At 51.7% G+C, this 18,143-nt stretch overlaps 1 protein-coding gene across 1 annotated transcript; it reads right to left on the bottom strand.

Annotated features, from left to right (window-relative positions):
* Positions 1-3,211: 3,211 nt before the first annotated feature.
* On the bottom strand, positions 3,212-17,840 carry LOC124225620 (serine/arginine repetitive matrix protein 3-like). Its single transcript, XM_046638268.1, has 4 exons — positions 17,756-17,840; positions 16,829-17,425; positions 5,518-5,744; positions 3,212-4,583 (listed from the first exon to the last, which is right to left on the bottom strand). The coding sequence occupies exons 1-3, from the start codon at positions 17,838-17,840 to the stop codon at positions 5,716-5,718; spliced, it is 711 nt and encodes a 236-aa protein (XP_046494224.1). The 3' UTR covers positions 3,212-4,583; positions 5,518-5,715.
* Positions 17,841-18,143: the final 303 nt, after the last annotated feature.

The raw sequence follows: 18,143 nt of genomic DNA, 5'->3' as shown, positions 1-18,143 counted from the left end.
ATTTGACAGCTTGGCAGAGGGAAATCTTGCCCTATTCCCTGACTGGGACTTTGGAAGGTGGTCCCCTCACACATGTCCTCTGTGAGTCTGAGGTAGAGGTTTCTTGTGGTGACCATGCTGGTAAAGCACAGGCAGCAAAAGGAGACCTCAAGGATAGCTTTCCTAAGCCACCTTTGTGCGTGTACGGGGGGACACTGAGTTGAAGGCCAGTGGGCATGCCTTAAGGCCTGCTGTGGTACGCCAAGGGGCTCCAAAGGCACAGATTGCGGTGGGATTTCCAAGAGGGATGGGAGAGAAACTGCTGAGCCACTGGGCTGAATGAAGGACCCAGCCAGCCAGGGCTAAGAGGAGGTCCATTCAGCAAAGGAAAATGGCCCATGTTTCCTGGGACTGTTGCCTGAGGCGAAAATAAAACCCAGATTACAAATTCACGAGACACAGAGCCAGGGCACCACAGTGTGGTTTGTACACAGGACAAATCTGGGGGTTCCATGACTAAGAAAGGAGAAGTACCAAGCACTGGTTTTTGGGGGGTTTTTTAGCTTAGTGATTGAAAACAGAGGTCAATACTGTTTACACATTTTGCTACCAGATGTGCTTTGTTAGGCCTGCATGGCACAGTGATTTTTAAAAAAATTATGCAACATTAAATACCAGAAGAATTCACATAAATATGTAGATTTGTGGATATTTTTGAACCCACATTAAAAACTGCTTTGTGGTATTTTTAATCATCAAAGGATTTGTCAGGACTGAACCTGAACGACCACATGGCTGTGATCACCAGAGCTCAACACTGCCGGCCTTTCAGACAGTCAGGGGTCATCCAGTTTCTCACAGCCTCTAGTGCTCCATATTTTCTCCCAGATACAACTAACTTAACTTAATTCACATTCTATCTTGGCGTTTGCGTTTGAGGCCCTGATCTAAGAGACTTTGTAAACACGTATAGCAGAAAGGAGCACAGTGAGGGTGGAAGACACAAAAGTGAGTTTTTGAGGCAAACTTCCTGGCTTCAACTCTAACTCCTCCCTCAGTGGATGTGTGGCCTCTGTGCTCCAATTTCTTCATCAATAAAATAGAGAGAATAATAGTATTTTAGGACTGTGATAAGAATTAAGTAATATCTCTGAAAAGCTTGCTACAGAGCCTGGAAGGTCAGAAATTCTCCGGAGATGTTAGCTGTTCTTCTTAATGATATTATTTCCATACTCACATCTACACACACGTAATCTGAATACATTTGGTTACTCTCATTCTTTTCCCTGTCACTCATGACACCTTAGCAACGGTGCGATAGCCCCTGGAAACACTAAGTTTTCAGTATTTTGTGGCAAGAACCAAAGGCAGAAACCTGGCCCTATTGCCTGCCTCAGGATGTTAGCTGAGGCCCCAAGGAACTCTACTGGAACAACAGGTGCTCCCCATCCAAGACTCAACCCAGACCTAAGTGCCATGGACCGTCCTTCTTTCTCTAGATGAGAATCTACTTCCTTAACAAAATCCCATATGTCTTGAGTTGTGAGTTTATAAGCTGTCTTTCAAATCCCACTCTTCCTCCCCCTTTCTGACATAGGTTTGGGGGCCTGATAAACCTGGTCAATACATACCGATGTGCATACACGTGACTGACTATATTCAATCTCACACAGCAAGTCACTTCCAGGATATCAGTAACTTCCCTCTTACAGCCATCAACCTGTATTCCATCACACCATTTGGCTGGCAGTTTTGCAATCAATGTGTGAATATTAATTAGGATTCTATTGTTTCCAAGTATCACTAATAGGAATCAAACAAGCTTAAACAAAAGGGAGAATTTATTCTAAGAACACTCTGGTGTCTCATGGTACACAATTAGAGAAACACAGCAACAAACTTTAACACAAACACCCAAACACCCACTATCTTCTCTTTTCGTGAATATACATTTTTCTTTTCTCTGGCTTTAGATGAGCTCTCTCTGCCCCTTCATCTGCCTTTTGAAAAATGGCCATCATCAAGAGCTCCTGTTTATATCTCCTTAGCCCTAGAAAGCAGCCAGCCCACTCTGGAATATAGTCCTATTTTGAATTCCTTGGCAAGGATACTGAACAACTCAGCTTGAGTCAGTTGCCCACTCTGTACAGTTCTGCTGGGCCCCAGACTGTCTCTATCTTTCCCTCCTCCTCCCCAACTCCAGGCACAGGAGATTCCTGCCCATGGCCACTGCTGTTAAGCACTGCAGGTACTATTTCTGGCCATGGCTATCCATGATGCACCACTGGATACTGAGGTGTCCCTTACAGCTCGGCCCCACATAGCTGCCATCCAGTGGTGTTCCCCCTGAGTCCTCGGACCATCAGACTTTATCTAGAATCTGTAGTGGAAATCCCTTTGTGCAAACCATGGTAGAAAGTGTGTCTTTTTTGCACAAGTATTTGCTCCCAGGACATTGTAAGATCATACTAGTTCAGAAGAAGTGTGAAATCTTCATCTGTTCTCCCTCCCTGGAGTAAAGACTATGAAGAACTGCACTGATTTCGAAAAACCAATACCCATAGGGAGCTGCTGGTGACTAACATGTATTGTCATTTGATATTGGATAGTGCAAACTTTGGTAAAATTTTGTTAAACATCACAGCCTGGTCTCAGCTATGAAAGAAAAACCATAGAACAGTGTTGCTCAAAGTATCCCCAACCACACAGTTTTAAAAAATTAAAATTCCTGAACCCTGAGTAGTATTTCCATGATCTGTAGGATGGTACTTGAGGTCATTGTAATTTGGATACTTCTTGTCATAATCGTAGTGAGCTCTCTAGCCATCTGGAGCACATCTATAAAAATAGCACTTCCTCTTATAACAGGAACGCATTCATAAGGGGGAGATGAAGGGAGGACTTATATCTCACAGTTGAGTGTCCCTGAATACCCCCGTGAAATATGACCTGATATGAATGCTACTCATCATTATGTTTTACAAAGGATAAAATGATTGCAGGGCCAGTCCCATGGCCTATTGGTTAAGTTCAGCGTGCTCCACTTTGGTGGCCCAGGTTTGGTCCCTGAGTGCAGACCTACACCACCCATCAGTAGCCATGATGTGGCAGCAACCCACATACAAAATGGAGGAAGACTAGAAACAGATGTTAGTTCAGGGCAAATTTTCCTCAGCAAAAAAATAAATAAATAAATAAAGATTGCAGACTATTGATTTAAAACATCCCATGTTGGCTCCTGAGCATCTTGGTTGCTTGGATTGTCTTATTATCTTTTTTACTCCCAGAACCAACATAGCACCTCATACAAGGTTGAAGGATTTGTTGAATAAATGAATGAGAGGCTCATGTAGCACAAAGTGAGATATGCGCTAATCTCCTTGTAGTATGGCATTCTATCTCATTAAAATCTGCCACTCACTGCTCAAAATGGGATTTCTAGCATTGCTCTCATTTGACTATGTGTGGGAGTGCAAAAGACTTGATGTTAGTAGCTGACTGCTTAATAATTGAATACAGTTTTAATAATGTAGAGAATATCATGGACTTGGAAAGTACATTTTTGAATGGTTTTGAAACGAAAAAGAAAAGCCTTCATATATGAAAAACATTCATATAAAATGTTCAAGTTTAAACAGTAGTGGCGAAGGCAACAAGGAAAAGCCATAGAATGGAAACTAGCAACAAGGTTCTACCACTTCTTGCTGAGTTCTCTAAGCCTTCCTCTTCCAGGTCCCATACCACACGACCCCATGACTCCTAGCTGATTAGATCGAGCAGGCCCTTGACCTAAGTGTAGACAAATCCATCAGGTAGTGACCAAAGCTCCAGGGAGCTGGCAGGAAACAGCTGAGCTTTTCCTGTCTCCTGGGAATGTGGAGCTAGAAAGATTAAGCCGGATAAGAGCTGAGATAAATGTCACAAGCCAGAATAAGGCAAATCAAAACAAAAAGCAAATGAAGCTATCATGGCACAGAAAATTCACAAAACAGATTAGGAAGAAAAGCAAGAAAAGAGCAAATTAAGAAAGCAGTCGGACTCGGTCTGACTCTGCTCAATGAGATATCGCATGCTTGAAGCCAGGTTTCTTGGGACCATTGAAAACCACATTCAGAAACTAACCATGCAGCATCGTTATTTCCCAACCATATTCTATTTCTTATTTTTAAACATGTTTAAACTTCTATTTAGTTTTTTGATTATAAAATCATGGAGAGCTGTTCTAAATTTTAAATAATACAGGAAGGTAAAAAGAAGTTGATGTTCTTGCCCACTCCCCACGCCCCCACAAATCACATATTTTAAGATAACCAATTTACAGTGTGATTACACAGTTAAGATTAAGGTCCTAAGTGAAAACGCTGACAGCTGGATCAGAAAGCCTCCTCCGCCAGCAGCCTGGAGACCCTGCAGCAGCCCCGGTCCCTCTGCAGCGATTTCTCTCACACACACCCAGCTCTGGACAGTGTGGTGACCCCCGCAGGACGAGGCTGCTCTTCTTGCTGGCTCATTTCAACAGAGGAGCAGAGGCACTGACTCAAGGCTTTCATTCACTCAGCACTTGTTCACTAAGCCCCTCCAGGTACCAGGCACTGCCCTGGGAGCTGGGAAAACAATGACAAATAGGATAGTCACGGTTCCTACACTTGTCAAATGTATAGGCAAGTAATCAAGTAAAAGAATAATTATAAAGTGTGAGGTGTGCTATGAACAAACCAAAGAGGGTCCTGGGGTATAAAATATAAAATGACAAGGTGGTCAGAGAAGAGCTCTGAAGATGGCGACATGAAGAGAAAGAAGGATGAACATTTGTAAAGTGTGGAACGGCGGTTGAGAAGGGTTTGCAAAAGTCCAAAGGCACATAGAAAAAGGCATGTTTATTCAAGGAATAAAGAAAGAAGAGTAGGGCTGCAGCTTCATGAGGAAAAAAGGAGAAAGTGATTTATTTTCGCTGCTGTGGGGAGAAGAGTTGAGAGAAGCAGTGAGAACACTGAGGAGGAGCCGGGGGCAGCAGTCCAGGCTCGAGATCACAGGGACTGCTATTAGAGTTGTGGCAGTAAAGATGGAGAAAAACTGAAGCATCTGAGATCTATTTTGGGTGGACAATTAGTGATCTACTAGGATGGCGAGAGGGCTGGATATCAAAGACTCCCAGGTGTGCGTATGTGCAACTGGGTGGAAGCGTCATCACTCACAAGGCGAAACCTCACTGAGGAGTTTGAGAAGTGTGGCATGAAGAAGGGAGATAATTCAACTGAGTACATGTTGTTGAGAGTTAAGGGAGACACTCAAGTAAAAATGGCAAGTAGTCATTAGTTATGTGACTATGTAGCTCAGGAGGTAAGACTGGGATATAAAATCAAAGTGGCGGAAGGTGGGCGGAGGTGGCAGGGTTGATGGTTAATCTTATGTATCAACTTGACTGGGCTAAGGGGTGCCCAGATAGCTGATAAAACAGTATTTCTGGGTATGACTGTCTGTGAGTGTGTTTCCAGAAGAGATTAGCATTTGAATCAGTAGATGAGTAAAGAAGATCACCTTCACCAACAAGAGTGGGCATCATCCAATCCACTGGAGGCCTGAAAAAGCAAAAATGCGGAAGAACGGCAAATTTGCTCTTTGCTTGAGCCAGGACAGCCATCGAAGATCCTGGTTCTCAGGCCTTTGGTCTCAGATTGAATGACACCACTGGCTTTCCTGGGTCTCCAGCTTGCAGACAGCAGACTCTGGGACTTCTCAGCCTGCATAATTGCATGATCCAACTCCTATAATAAATATACACATACATACATAAATAAGTATACGACTCTCCTATTGGATCTGTTTCTCTGACTAACACAGATTTGGGTACCGAGAGCGGTTCTAGAGGAATAGAATTTTAAAGATGCATTTTCTGAATCATTTCTGGAGTCTCTGAAATTGGCTCTCTAATCTGATTAGATTTAAAGACATTAATGACCACTTCTACTTCTGGTCATGAAGACAGCATTGACAGTCCAGGCCATGATCCAGCAATAAGACAGGTAAACTATCTCCACTGGACACTCCTAATCAACCACTTATAAGAAACAAGAATAGGGGGGCTGGCCCCGTGGCCGAGTGGTTGGGTTCGTGCGCTCCGCTGCAGGCGGCCCAGTGTTTCGTTGGTTCGAATCCTGGGCGCGGACATGGCGCTGCTCATCGGACCACGCTGAGGCAGCGTCCCACATGCCACAACTAGAAGAACCCACAACGAAGAATGCACAACTATGTACCGGGGGGCGTTGGGGAGAAAAAGGAAAAAATAAAATCTTTAAAAAAAAAAAAAGAAACAAGAATAGGGTGACTATACATAGATACTTTCAAACATTTTTGGTATATTGGATATATTATATCAAATATAATAAAATTGGCTGGTTGTCCCCAGTGTCACCGGACAATGTAGTGAGAGAAAAGGATGAGTTCCAGGATCCCAATTTCCAGCTCAAGGGTCACATAAATGACTAGAGGCTTCCATGTGTGCCCTGAAGGAGACTTTTATCTCCTGTAGCCATAGGGCTGAAACTGCTGAAAATCAGACACGGAGCCTCATTCTAGACTGGCTGAATTACAATTCAAATTGAACTCCCAGCCTCACAGGGTGTCTGCTGTTAAAGTGAGGGCACTAATTGGGAAAGAATGGGATCCTGTAAGTTGAAATGATGAAGCTGGGAGATTGAGTCCCTAAATATTGAAGAGTCTTCTTTGCTGGTAGAAGCACCCTCCCCATGCCCAGTGGAAATGGCCTCTCCACCCCAGCAGAATTGACTCCCCCACCCCCAGGCAAAAGTGGCCTACCCAACTGCAGTGGCAATGGCAGTGGCCTCCCTACACCCAGGGGTAACAGCATCCCCACCCCCAGTGCTATCAGTCTTTCCACCCCCTTCTGAGGGGATTAATCCTGCATTGCCTAGGGAAACTATAATGGCCTCCCCTGAGGCAGTTGCCTTACAAGACAATGTTTATTATCCGAAGGACCCACCCCTCCACTCCTCTTTGCTTCTAGACCTGTAACTCAAGTCCCAGCAGGCCCCTAAAGGTGAGGCACAAAGTGTGACCCATGAGGAGGTACGTTACACTCCAACAGAACTACTTGAGCTTTCTAATTCATACAAGTAGAAATCTGGGGAACCTGTATGGAAATGATTACTAAGAGTGTGGCATAATGGTGGAAAGAACACAGAGTTGGATCAGGCTGAATTTATTGATTTGGGCCCACTAACCAGAGAGTCTGCCCTTTATGTTGCAATTCAGGGGTTACAAAGTGGGTAGAGGAAGAGATTCTAAGGCTTAGGGAGACTGGGATGTTAGAGTGGATTGTCATTTAAGACCCACTCACTCACAATGGGAGGGTCCAGAAGACACAACTTTCTCCATGGCTGTGAGGAATATATTTGTGAGGGAGCCCCAGCATCCTTGAAGAGCTCTGTGACCGCTCTTCTCGGTAGGTCAGACCTTCAGTGGAAAGTGCAGCCACTCAACTAGAAAACCTAAATACAGAAGGAGAAACCGGACCCCAGGGGGCAGGGGCCAAGTGGTGGCACCCAAATGCCAAAAGCAAGGCAGGCCTGGCAACTGCAATGGACAACAGAGCCAAACCAGTGATCAGAACAGTTTGACTCATGCAGAACGAGCATGTTGGCTAGTTAATCATGGTGTTCCTACAAGTGAAATAGATAGGAAGCCTACTAAATTCTTACCTCATCTGCATAAGCAGAAAAGTTCTACATCAAGTGAACAAAGATCTCACTTGAATCATAAAAACAGAGTCACAGCCCCTCAATCACTTCATAGACTTGAGCCAGTTTACAGACCCAGAACCCCTTAAATGAAGGGGAGGCAGGGTCCCCTTGAGGTACACTGCCAAAAGTGTACATGGTAATTCTTCCACCCAGCCTTGCCCAAGGGCACCTAGGGCCTTTTACCAGGGTAACTGTACATCCGAGAAAGGGAAACAGTCAGACCTTTCAGGCCTACTGAAACTGGCTCTGAAGTGACACTAATTCCAGGAGATCCAAAATATCACTGTGGCCCACCAGTCAGAGAAGGGGCTTATGGAGGTCAGGTGAGCAGTGGATTTTAGCTCAGGTCCATCTCACAGTGGGTCCAGTGAGTCCTGTGCTTATTTCCCCAGTTTCAGAAAGCATAATTAGAAGATACATACTCAGCAACTGGCAGAATCCCCTCATTGGCTCCCTGACTGTGGAGTGAGAGCCATTATGGTAGGAATGGCCAAATGCAAGCCATTACAACTGCCTCTACCTAGGAAAATAATAGACCAAAAGCAATACCACATTCTTGGAGAGACTGCAGAGATTAGTGCCATCATCAAGGACTTAAAGGATGCAGAGGTGCTGATTCCCACCACGTCCCCATTCAACTCTCCTATATGGCCTCTACATGCAGAAGACAGGTGGATCTTGGAGAGTAGCAATGGATTATTATAAGCTTAACCAGGTTCTGACTCCAATTACAGCTACTGTACTAGATGTGGTTTCATTGCTTAAGTTAATCAACACAGCCCTGATACCTAGTATGTGATGTGGGGTTGGTGAGCCAAGGAGTCGAAAGAAAGATTTCTTGGACTCTCAAGATCTGGCAGTAGTGCTCTTTTATTTAGAGAATAGTGTGGAATAGCATGGGGACAAGACCCACGGGCAGTCAGAGCTGCTGCTGTCGACATGGGGACAGGACCCATGGACAGTCAGAGCTACTGCGTGGGGACAGGGCCCACGGGCAGGAGGAGGTGCTGCTGCCACCGCTTCTGCTGCAAACATGGGTGGAGTGTAAGGCTAAATTTAAGGCATAGGCATGTGAGCCATCTCCCCACAAGACAAAGAAAAGAACATGCAAAAAAGTCAAAATGGTATCAGTGCAGGTGGGGTCTGGCCATTGGGTGGTCCCACAACTTTTAGATAAGAATCAAATCAGATTAAGTAAAGGCCAGAAGCCACCACCCTAAATCAGTTACATGAGGTTGCCAGACAGTAACCAACTTAAGTTCTTGCCTTCCCCATTAAGAGTTTCCAGAGATAAGGCCATCCTGCCTTCCTCCTGGTGCAGAGGGGGAGGCAAGGAGATTTCCTTCACAAATGCAAATCTCTCTCAAAGGGCAAGCAAACTCCACTCCTCGGAGCCTGCTTCTCATCTGCAGTTTTAAAATTAACCAGGCTAAAATCCTCATCAGTATGTATCTATTGATCTGGAAAATGCTTTTTTCTCCATACCTGTCTATAGGTTCACCAAACGCAATGTGATTTCAGCCGGCAAGGCCAGCAATACATCGTTACTGTCCTACCTCACAGGTAAAGCAACTCTCTGGCCCTATGGCAATGTAGTTCGTGGCGGATCTTCACTGCCTTTCCCTTCCACAAGATATCACACTGGTCCATTACAGTGACAACATAATGCTGACTGGACCTAGAGAAGAGCAGCAGCAAGTACTCCAGACATATTGGCAAGACATTTGCTTGTCAGAGACTAGGAGTAAATCCAACAAAAATCAACAAAAATGCCTACCTTCGTGAGATTTCTAGGGGTCCAGTGGTGTGAGCATGTTGAGATCCTTTCTAAGGTAAAAGATAAGTTGTTGCAGGGGCTGGCCCCGTGGCCGAGTGGTTAAGTTCGCGCGCTCCGCTGCAGGCGGCCCAGTGTTTCGTTGGTTCGAATCCTGGGCGCGGACATGGCACTGCTCATCAGACCACGCTGAGGCAGCGTCCCACATGCCACAACTAGAAGAACCCACAACGAAGAATACACAACTATGTACCGGGGGGCTTTGGGGAGAAAAAAAGAAAAAATAAAATCTTTAAAAAAAAAAAAAAAAAGATAAGTTGTTGCAGGAGGCACCCACGACAACCAAAAAGGAGGCACGGTGCCTAGTGGGTGTCTTGGATTTTGGAGGCAACACATTCCTAACGTGGATGTATTACTCTAGCCTATTGACCAGAGTGGCCTAAAAATCTGCTAATTTTGAGTGGGACCCAGAACAAGAGAAGAGTCTGCAACAGGTTCAGGGTGCTGTTCGAGCTGCTCTGCCACTTGGGCCATAGGACCCAGCAGATCCATGAAGTGTCAGTGGCAGAGGGGGTGTTGTTCAAAGCCGTTGGCAGGCCCTATAAGTGAATCACAGCACAGGCCTTTAGGATCACAGAGCAAGGCCCTGTCATCCTCCACAGGTAATGACTCTCCTTTTGAGAAACAGCTCTTGGTCTGCTACTGGGCCTCAGCAGAATCTCAGCACTTGACCACGGGCCACCAAATTACCATGAGACCTGAGCTGCCCACTATGAACTGGACGTCATCTGACCCAACAAGCCCTAGAGCTGGATGTGCACAGCAACATTCCATCATCAAGTGGAAGTGGGATACACGTGATCAGGCCCTGCAGGCACAAGTAATTTTTACACACAGGAATCTTTACACCAGTTTGAAATCAGACCACCCGGGTACAAATGCCAACTCTGCTTCTTACATCTATGGGACTTCAGGCTAGTTAATCATCGACTCTGGATCTCAGCTCCTCGTCTGTAAAATGGCTATAATAATAGTACCTTACAGTTATTGAGAGGATGAACTAAGGTAATATCAGGAAAGCATTTTGCGTCATGCTTGGTACATAAGAAGCATTCAATGAATATTAGCTGGGTTTTTTTTGTCATTGGTGGTGGTGGTGGCTAACCTATCCATTTAACAAACATTTACTGAGCACCTCCTAAGTGTCAGCCTCATGCTAGAGACAGAAGACAGGGCCGAACCCCTCTCCAGGAGTTCCCAGTCTAGTACCTTCAAGAATCAAGATCATTCTCTGGCTTAGTTCCTGTATGATTTTGTTTCGAAGCCAAGATGGGAGCAAACAATTTGTTGAGGCTCTCGTCTCCAGTTCTCTCATTCCTGCTTGGAGGGCCAGGAGACCCACTGATGAGGATGTGGGCCAGGGAGCCTGGAGCCCCGGGCTGACGACCCAGCTCTGCCGCTCCTGCCCCATAACCTGGACAGGTGCCTTAACCTCCCCGGGCCTCAGGACCCTCCTCTGCCTGTGGCAGGCACTAAACCCACTCTAGACTTCTCTGATGATGATTACAAAAAGCCACTACTGCCTCCCAAAAGGGCCAGACCCAATTCCCATCCTCTCCCCTACCTTGTAGGAAGGGTATTCCTTAGTCTCGTGATTGAGGCTGGGCTAAGAGAGATGCTGGGAAGATGAAAACATGATCATACTTCCAACAATAACAACTGCGAGCATTTACTGGGCACTTGGTGCACCTGCTGACTAAGAGGCAGGCATTGTGCTCCTTACACACTGTGCCCACAGCCACGCCACTGCGATGGGAAGAGCTGGGCTTTGATCCCAGCAGCCTGATCCAGGAGCAGCCAACCACTGCACCACACAGCCTCTGGGGCAGGAAGAGCCCCCCACCAGCCACCTGGACAGGCAGAGAGGAGCACAGAGCTGCCCCCAAAAGGTGACAGCAGCGTTTTACTCCCTAAACCCAGCCTCCCTGCTCAGAACTTCGCTAGGCTGGAGAACAGAAACTACCCCAGGTGCCTTGGCACCCCCTAGATGTGCCCCCACCCTGCACAGCTTCTTTCACTTTTCTGTTTTATTAAGTGTGTCTGGGAGCCAGCCTCTCACACATCTTAACCTCCTCTGGGCTATTGATTTCTCATTCTATTAAGTCCTCTCTTTAAGTCTGGCCTCTAAACTCCAATTCCAAACGTGTGCGTACTCCACAGCTGCTCTCCCAGGCAACTAACCGCTATGCCCCCCTGACCTGGGGGGGTCCCACCCCTCCCTGCTCCCTCCTCTGGGGTCTTCACATGATTATCTCACTGAATCAGGAACTCTGTGAGGTGGAGTTTATTGTAAGCCCGTGTCAATAGAAGGGAAACTGAGGCAGCAATAAGCAGCCAGGATTTCCTGTTTCTGAGTCAGTTCTCTTCCATTGATTCACAGACTACCCCTTCCCACCCAAAGATGCTCCCCAAGACTCTGTGCACAACCCAGCTTCCGTTTCAGCCTCTCCATGGCTGAAATACTCCACAGCACCCCAAAAAGCAATAACCACCACCACCTAGTTTTTACTGCTTCCTCTGAGCAAACTGCTCCCGGAGAAGAGCCCAAGCAGAAGGGCCAGGAGCATGAGGGCCGGCTTCCAGGTGAGCGCGGGGCCGACTTCAGGTGAGGGCAGGGGCTCACGGTGATGGTGGGGGTGCCGCCTAAGTCTTCCCACAGTGAAGTGGGGAGGAGCGGGACAGCCTCTACCTCCGGACTGAGAGAGACAGTGAGACCCGTCAGCCTCTGGACTCACCCTCCTCCCCATCCCCGCCACTCCGGCCCCAGTAGCCCTGGGGAAGAGCTGGCTGCACGAGCTGCACCCCTGCACCCGGTGGGTGGACCTAAGGGAGAGGAGTCACAGAAACCAGAAAGTGCGGTCTTAGGGAGGGGCCTGGGACACCCCATTCCAGAAGCCGATGGCTCACACGGCCTTCCTCTCCCCGCCTCACCTCCCATCTTCTATGAATTTGTCTCTGTAACAAACATGTTAAACCTGAGTTGAGGCCACTTAGATAAGGCACAACATTTATTGAAGACCTGCTCTGCGCCAGGCACGAGGGACACAACCATGAGCAGAGCAGCACGTCCCGCCCTCCTGGGGGGAGCTCCGTTTACCGCCCCCTGGAGGGGACACACACAGACGAGCGACTTCAAGCACAGTGAGTGCTGGGCACAGGGGTGCCAGTGCCATGAGGGGAGGACGGAGAAGGCTCACAGAGGATGGAGAGGGGACATTCAGGCATCAAAAATGCCTATAACCAGCCCCCTCGGCAGCACATGCCCCAAGGCACGTGACCTCCCACAAGACTGCTCAGCTGTTGTCCAGGAACCCCGAGGCCACCCGTGATGGCCCCCAGGGCTCCAGGCACCTCCCTCACAGCAGGTCTGTGCCACACTCGCCAGCTTTCCCACAGACGTGTTTCCCCTCCGGCTCCCAAAGTCTGAGCAGCATCGCCTTCTCCCCAGGGTCAGGGCTCGACATCTCCGACACGCCCCACTTCCCTCATCTGCTGTATCTATTCTGGCCGCAAGCACGTTCTGCTGCTCCTTGGAAAAATCACTCAAGTGCACCCCCTTCTGCCATCACACCCAGGCCCTCGACCCCTGTGCCCAAGGATCCTCGATGCCTCCCCAAACCGGATGTGCCCACCTGAACCTCTTCTCTTTGGGTTTTGGCTCCTCTTGAATTGAGTCAGTTCTGCCTGACCCCTGCCCACCCCAACCCATCCATTCTGCCCGTCACCCCATCCTCAGACATCCTGTCCCCACTCTGCCCGTGCAGGCCCTCCTCCCTGGAAGTCCTCCCCCTTGTCTCCGGGCTCCAGCCGGTGTGAACCCCTGCTTCTTCACAGGCGGCCGGTGCACGTCCACACGCCTCATGTCCCATCGTGCGCTGTGTCCTCCTGTGCTCTCCACTCAGACGACAAACCCGCAGAAGGAAGAGCCCCGCTCCCAGATGCTCCCCAGGACCCAGCCCCGGCTGGGCTGAACGTAAATGACGCAAGTGTTCAGTGGTTTCAGGAAAACCTCTGAGGAATCTTTCTGTAAAGAGCCTCCTCCCCTCTTTCTTAGGCCCAAGTACAGGGGAAGGAATTGGGGTTCTGGAGTGCCCCCTGGTCCGTGACCTGGCAGGGGGTGTCACACTGCAGGGTCCCCTGTGAACCCCCTTTCCTCATCTGTACAAAGGGAGATGCTCACATCTATTCCCAGGGTAGCGGGGTGGTGGAGCGAACAAGCTGAGTGTGCGGTCAATACGTTAAATTGATTCCCTCCTTTCTTGCCATAATTTGCCTTGGCTGGTACTGCGGCTTAAGATGTTTTTCATGTGGGATTTGCTAAATGGAAGGCGTACCCTATTTTACGTAACCAAATATTATAATCAAGTAACAACTATTTCTTGGGTTCCCGCTCTGAGCAGGGGCCAACCTGCAGGATGGCGAAGGACCGGGCTTGCTCATCAGGAGTGAGGACGTGAAAGGCACCAGGCAAAGTGCTCACCCTTCAAGGGGCTTCCCTTGAAGAGAAACAGGAACAGATAATTGTCAACAGCAGGCAGGAGCTGGGAGCTGATTCAGGCCACGAAGAGGCAGCTGGGAGGAGCCCCCGGAGGGACGCTCCCTGGGCACCCCCTGGGCCACCCTTCAATGACAAATCCCATTCCCACCCCACCCACATTCACGCTCACAGTAACCCTTTCAGGCAGGTGAGATTATCCCCGTTTTACAGGTGAGGCAAGTGAGGCTCAGAGAGGTTAAGCAATGTGTTCAAAGTCACTCAGGCAGGGACACCAGGATAGGAACCCAGGTCTGCCTGACTCTTAGCAGCTGAAGCTGCCACCACTTCCTGCTGGGACCAAAGGACTGGAGGAGGGGGGCTCCCCAGGCTGTACCTTGTGCAGTTCCAGCTGCACCTTGAAGGCCAGGAAGGGTGTGGGTGGGCAGGAAAGAGGGGGAGAGGAAAGGGCCTGAGGGAGCTGTAAGGGGCCTGGTGTGAAGGTGGCAGGCAGGGAGCAGAGGATCACGTCCAGAGGCATAAAGTTAGGCCAGCGTGTGGAGGGCCTTACATGCCAAGGTACCACATGGGGACGCTATCCAGGAGCCCAGGGGGCCACCGAGGCTCTGGAGCCTGGGTCACATGACACAGATACCTTCCTCTGTAGGAAGGTAGCTGTGGCAGCAGGTGCTGGAAGCAGAGGCTGCAGGCTGCCCAGGGAGGAGGCTGTGTGACCGTAACCTGGGGTGGGCCCCTAAAGCCTCCAGCGGGCCAGTGGCAGTGGGAAAGGAGAGGTCAGACTGGGTCAGACTGGGCCCAGAGGTGCCAAAAGAACTGAGAGGCTGAAGTGATAGGGCACAGGAGAGTGGGCTGGAGAAGTGGAAGAAGAAGAGACAAGGGGTCCCAGGGGCCCAGGCTGCCTGCCTGGGAGAACCTGGAGCTCTCCGCAAGAGGGAGTCAAGAGGAAGCACTGGCCCGGGGCAGGGTGGCGGGCCATCCAGGGTGCTGGGGCAGCCAGGCTACAGAGGAGAGAATGCAGAACCAACAATTAGTCAGACCCCACACCCCAGACTCTTCAGCACCATGGGGAGGAGAAAGCACTGGGCTGACTTCGGAGAGCATGAAGATAAAGTGAGGCATGGGAGGGGGAGGGGAGGACTGAACAGCTTAGGAAGCAACAAGCAGCAGCGCAAGAGCACTGGGCCGCGAGTCTAGAGGCCTCGAGGTGGCTGCAGAGCCTCCGACAATTCATTCCCATCCAAGCCTTGGTTTCTGGGGGATCAATAATCCCTCTTTATGAGGGAATAATGCAGATCAAATGCTTGTGGGGCCCTGGTAGAGATCACATGAAGTAATTTTTCTGAAAAGCACTTGGAGAACTGCAGAACGCAGTCCACACCTACGGGATCAGCAGTGTGCAGAAGTAACAAGAGATGCTGTCTTCCCACACTCACCGCCACCGCCACCCCACCAGCCGCACAACCCCCAGCTCCTCTTGTTTTTCGAGTTGTTCTCCCTCACCCAGGACGGGTCTTCCTGCCCTTCTTCCTCCCATTTTGATGGGACTGAGACATCAGGGGCAGCTGATGAGGCTGCAGCCAAAGGTCCAGTGGGGGAACAACTCAGCCACATTGCCCCACCACTGCCAGGCTGGCCGGCCAGAGGGCCCCGGGCCCAACCCCAAGGGCTGCCTCCCCCCCCCCCCCCCCCCCCCCCCCCCCCCCCCCCCCCCCCCCCCACCCCCCCCCCCCCCCCTCCCCCGCCTCCCCACCACGCCCCAAAGGCCCCGGCCAACACTCCTCTGGCTCCAACTCCTCCCCTCTCTCCAGCTCAAGGGAGCCAAGGAAAGAGACAGGCGCTCTCAGTGCCTTGAAACCCCTGTCCCAGCTGTGGCATGCTGGCCCTCCACCCTTGCCAGGTCTGAGCAGCTCATGGTCCGCCAGTCCTCACTGGAGAGAATCTCAACTATCCTCCCCCCTGTCCTCCCCAGCCCCCTCCCCCATCACACGCCCAAATGCGGGTCTCTAGAGTTTCTCCCTCACTTCCCACTCCGGGTAACTAGGGGCAGATGGGTGGGAACCCCATTAGTCCAGGGAGAGAGGGTCATTTCTGATAGGACTTTGTTCCCGCAAAGCGAGACAGTGTGTAGGGTGGGGGTGTATGGTGGTGGCCCGAGTCCAGTGCAGGGGCAGGGGGCAGTCGAGACAGATGGCAGTGAGGAAAGGGGGAAGGGGTTTCGTGGGATTCGGGGCTGAGCTGGGATGGGGGGCAGCAGCTGAGGAACGGGGCGATCGGAGAAGCGGAAGGTGACAGATGAGGCGGCGGGGAGAAGGCCCAGGGTTGGGAAGGGGCCGTCATCCCTGCAGGGGCAGAGGCAGGGCTGGGAGTTGCACAGGGAAGGGGGAGGACCAGAGCGGGAGGGCTGCGAGCCAGGAGAAGGGGCGCGGAGTGGGGCAGACGGGGATGGAGACTGGAGGAACTCCGGAAGCAGAGCGATGGGGTTCAGAGCCCAGCCAGGAGACGCGGGGATCGGAGTGCAGGGTACAGGCCGGCTGAAAGCGGGACGGGGAGGAAGAGCGCTGGGGTGGGGGCGGGGGCGGGGGCGGGGGGCAGGGGAAGGGTGCCGGCAGCGGCCCGGGAGGGAAGGACAGGCAGAGTCGTCAAAAGTAGGGATGCGGGCGAGGGAGGGGGCGTGCGCAAGGGGCCCCGCGCGGACGCGGCGCGGGGGCGCAGGAGGCTCCTGAGGGGCCGGCTGGGGGGGCCGCGGGGCCCTGCCCTTACCTGGGCGGCTCCGCGCTATAGGGCTGAGCCGGGGCGGGCGCTGCTCCGCCGGCCGCCGAGCCGTAGTTTTCCTTTTCTCATTTTTCCCTTTTCCGCGGCAGCCGCGGCGGCTCCAGCGCCATCCGCTGGCAGCTGAAGGCAGTCTGTGCCTGGCGGCTGTGAGCGGGCAGCGCGGGAGGAGCGCGGCCCAGGCGCGGGGCGCCGCCCGGCGGGCAGCAGGGAGACTGCGGCGGGGCCCGCCGGCCAAGTGACCCCTCAGGTGCCGGTAAGCCGCGCGGCCCCCACGCCCTCCTTGCCCGCTCGCCCTGGCCACGCGCGCCCGGAGCCGGGCGCCCGAGGGGCGGGACGGCGGCGGGGCCGAGCGGTCGGGGCAAACTTGCCGCCGCCCCGGGGCCCGCGGCCGAGCGGGAGACGCCGGGCTGGGGCCGCGGGGCGCGAGCGGCCGGAGCCGAGGTGCACGCTCTGCGGTGGCTCGACGTCGGGGTCCCCGGCGCAGCCCTCGCCCTGCACCGCCCTGCGCCAGCGGCAGCGCAGCCCGCCCGAGGAGGGCCCGCAGGCCGGCTTCGGCTGGCAGAGGGCGCCTCCTGGTGGCGCTTCCTGGAACAGCGCGAGGGCCGAGCGCGCCTGGTTGCTAGACTGCGCCCTCGGCTGGGGGCCAAGGCGGAGAGCGGGAGGTTTCCTGCGGAGAGAAAGACCCAATTGTTCCGGGAGGGTGACAACAAACAGCCCGCATTTAGTCGTTCCAGGGCACTATTTTATGACTACAAACGTCTTGGGAGGAGCTGTCATCCCCATGTTTTGGATGTGGACCCTGAGGCTAGGAGAAGGGGCCAGCCCAGCAGCCCAGGCCTCCAAGGGAACACGGTACCGAGTGGCAGGACCAGGAGGGCAACCAAGGTTCTGACACGCGGTCAGTGCCCATCTTACTATACAGCACAGCTGCCCTCAGGAGGAGGTGCGGAATGGGGTCCCTGCGGAAGGAGGCCCAAGGACACGTGGCAGCCTCAGACATGAGTTCCTCTTTGCCATCCCACAAGGTCTCTGTCCTGGGCAGATCGCGGTCTGATGGCAGAGCTCTCCCATCTTCAACGGCCTGGGCTCCACACCCGACCGTCACCACCTCAGACCCTCAGCAAATCCTCTGTGAGGGTTGTTCCCGGACGTACTCCGGGGGCCTTGGGCACGAGAGGAGGGTCTCTGGACTATGGAATGTTCATTGACACTACATTCCCCAGGGAGGGCAAGCCGCCCATCCTTCCCACTTCTCTGCAGCCCTGGGGGCAGGGTCCCGTCTTCCCATCCGCCCTCCACACTG

This window comes from Equus quagga, chromosome 14 (assembly GCF_021613505.1).
Source record: "Equus quagga isolate Etosha38 chromosome 14, UCLA_HA_Equagga_1.0, whole genome shotgun sequence".
Lineage (NCBI taxonomy): Eukaryota > Metazoa > Chordata > Mammalia > Perissodactyla > Equidae > Equus > Equus quagga.
This window is presented reverse-complemented; position numbering and strand designations above follow the sequence as displayed.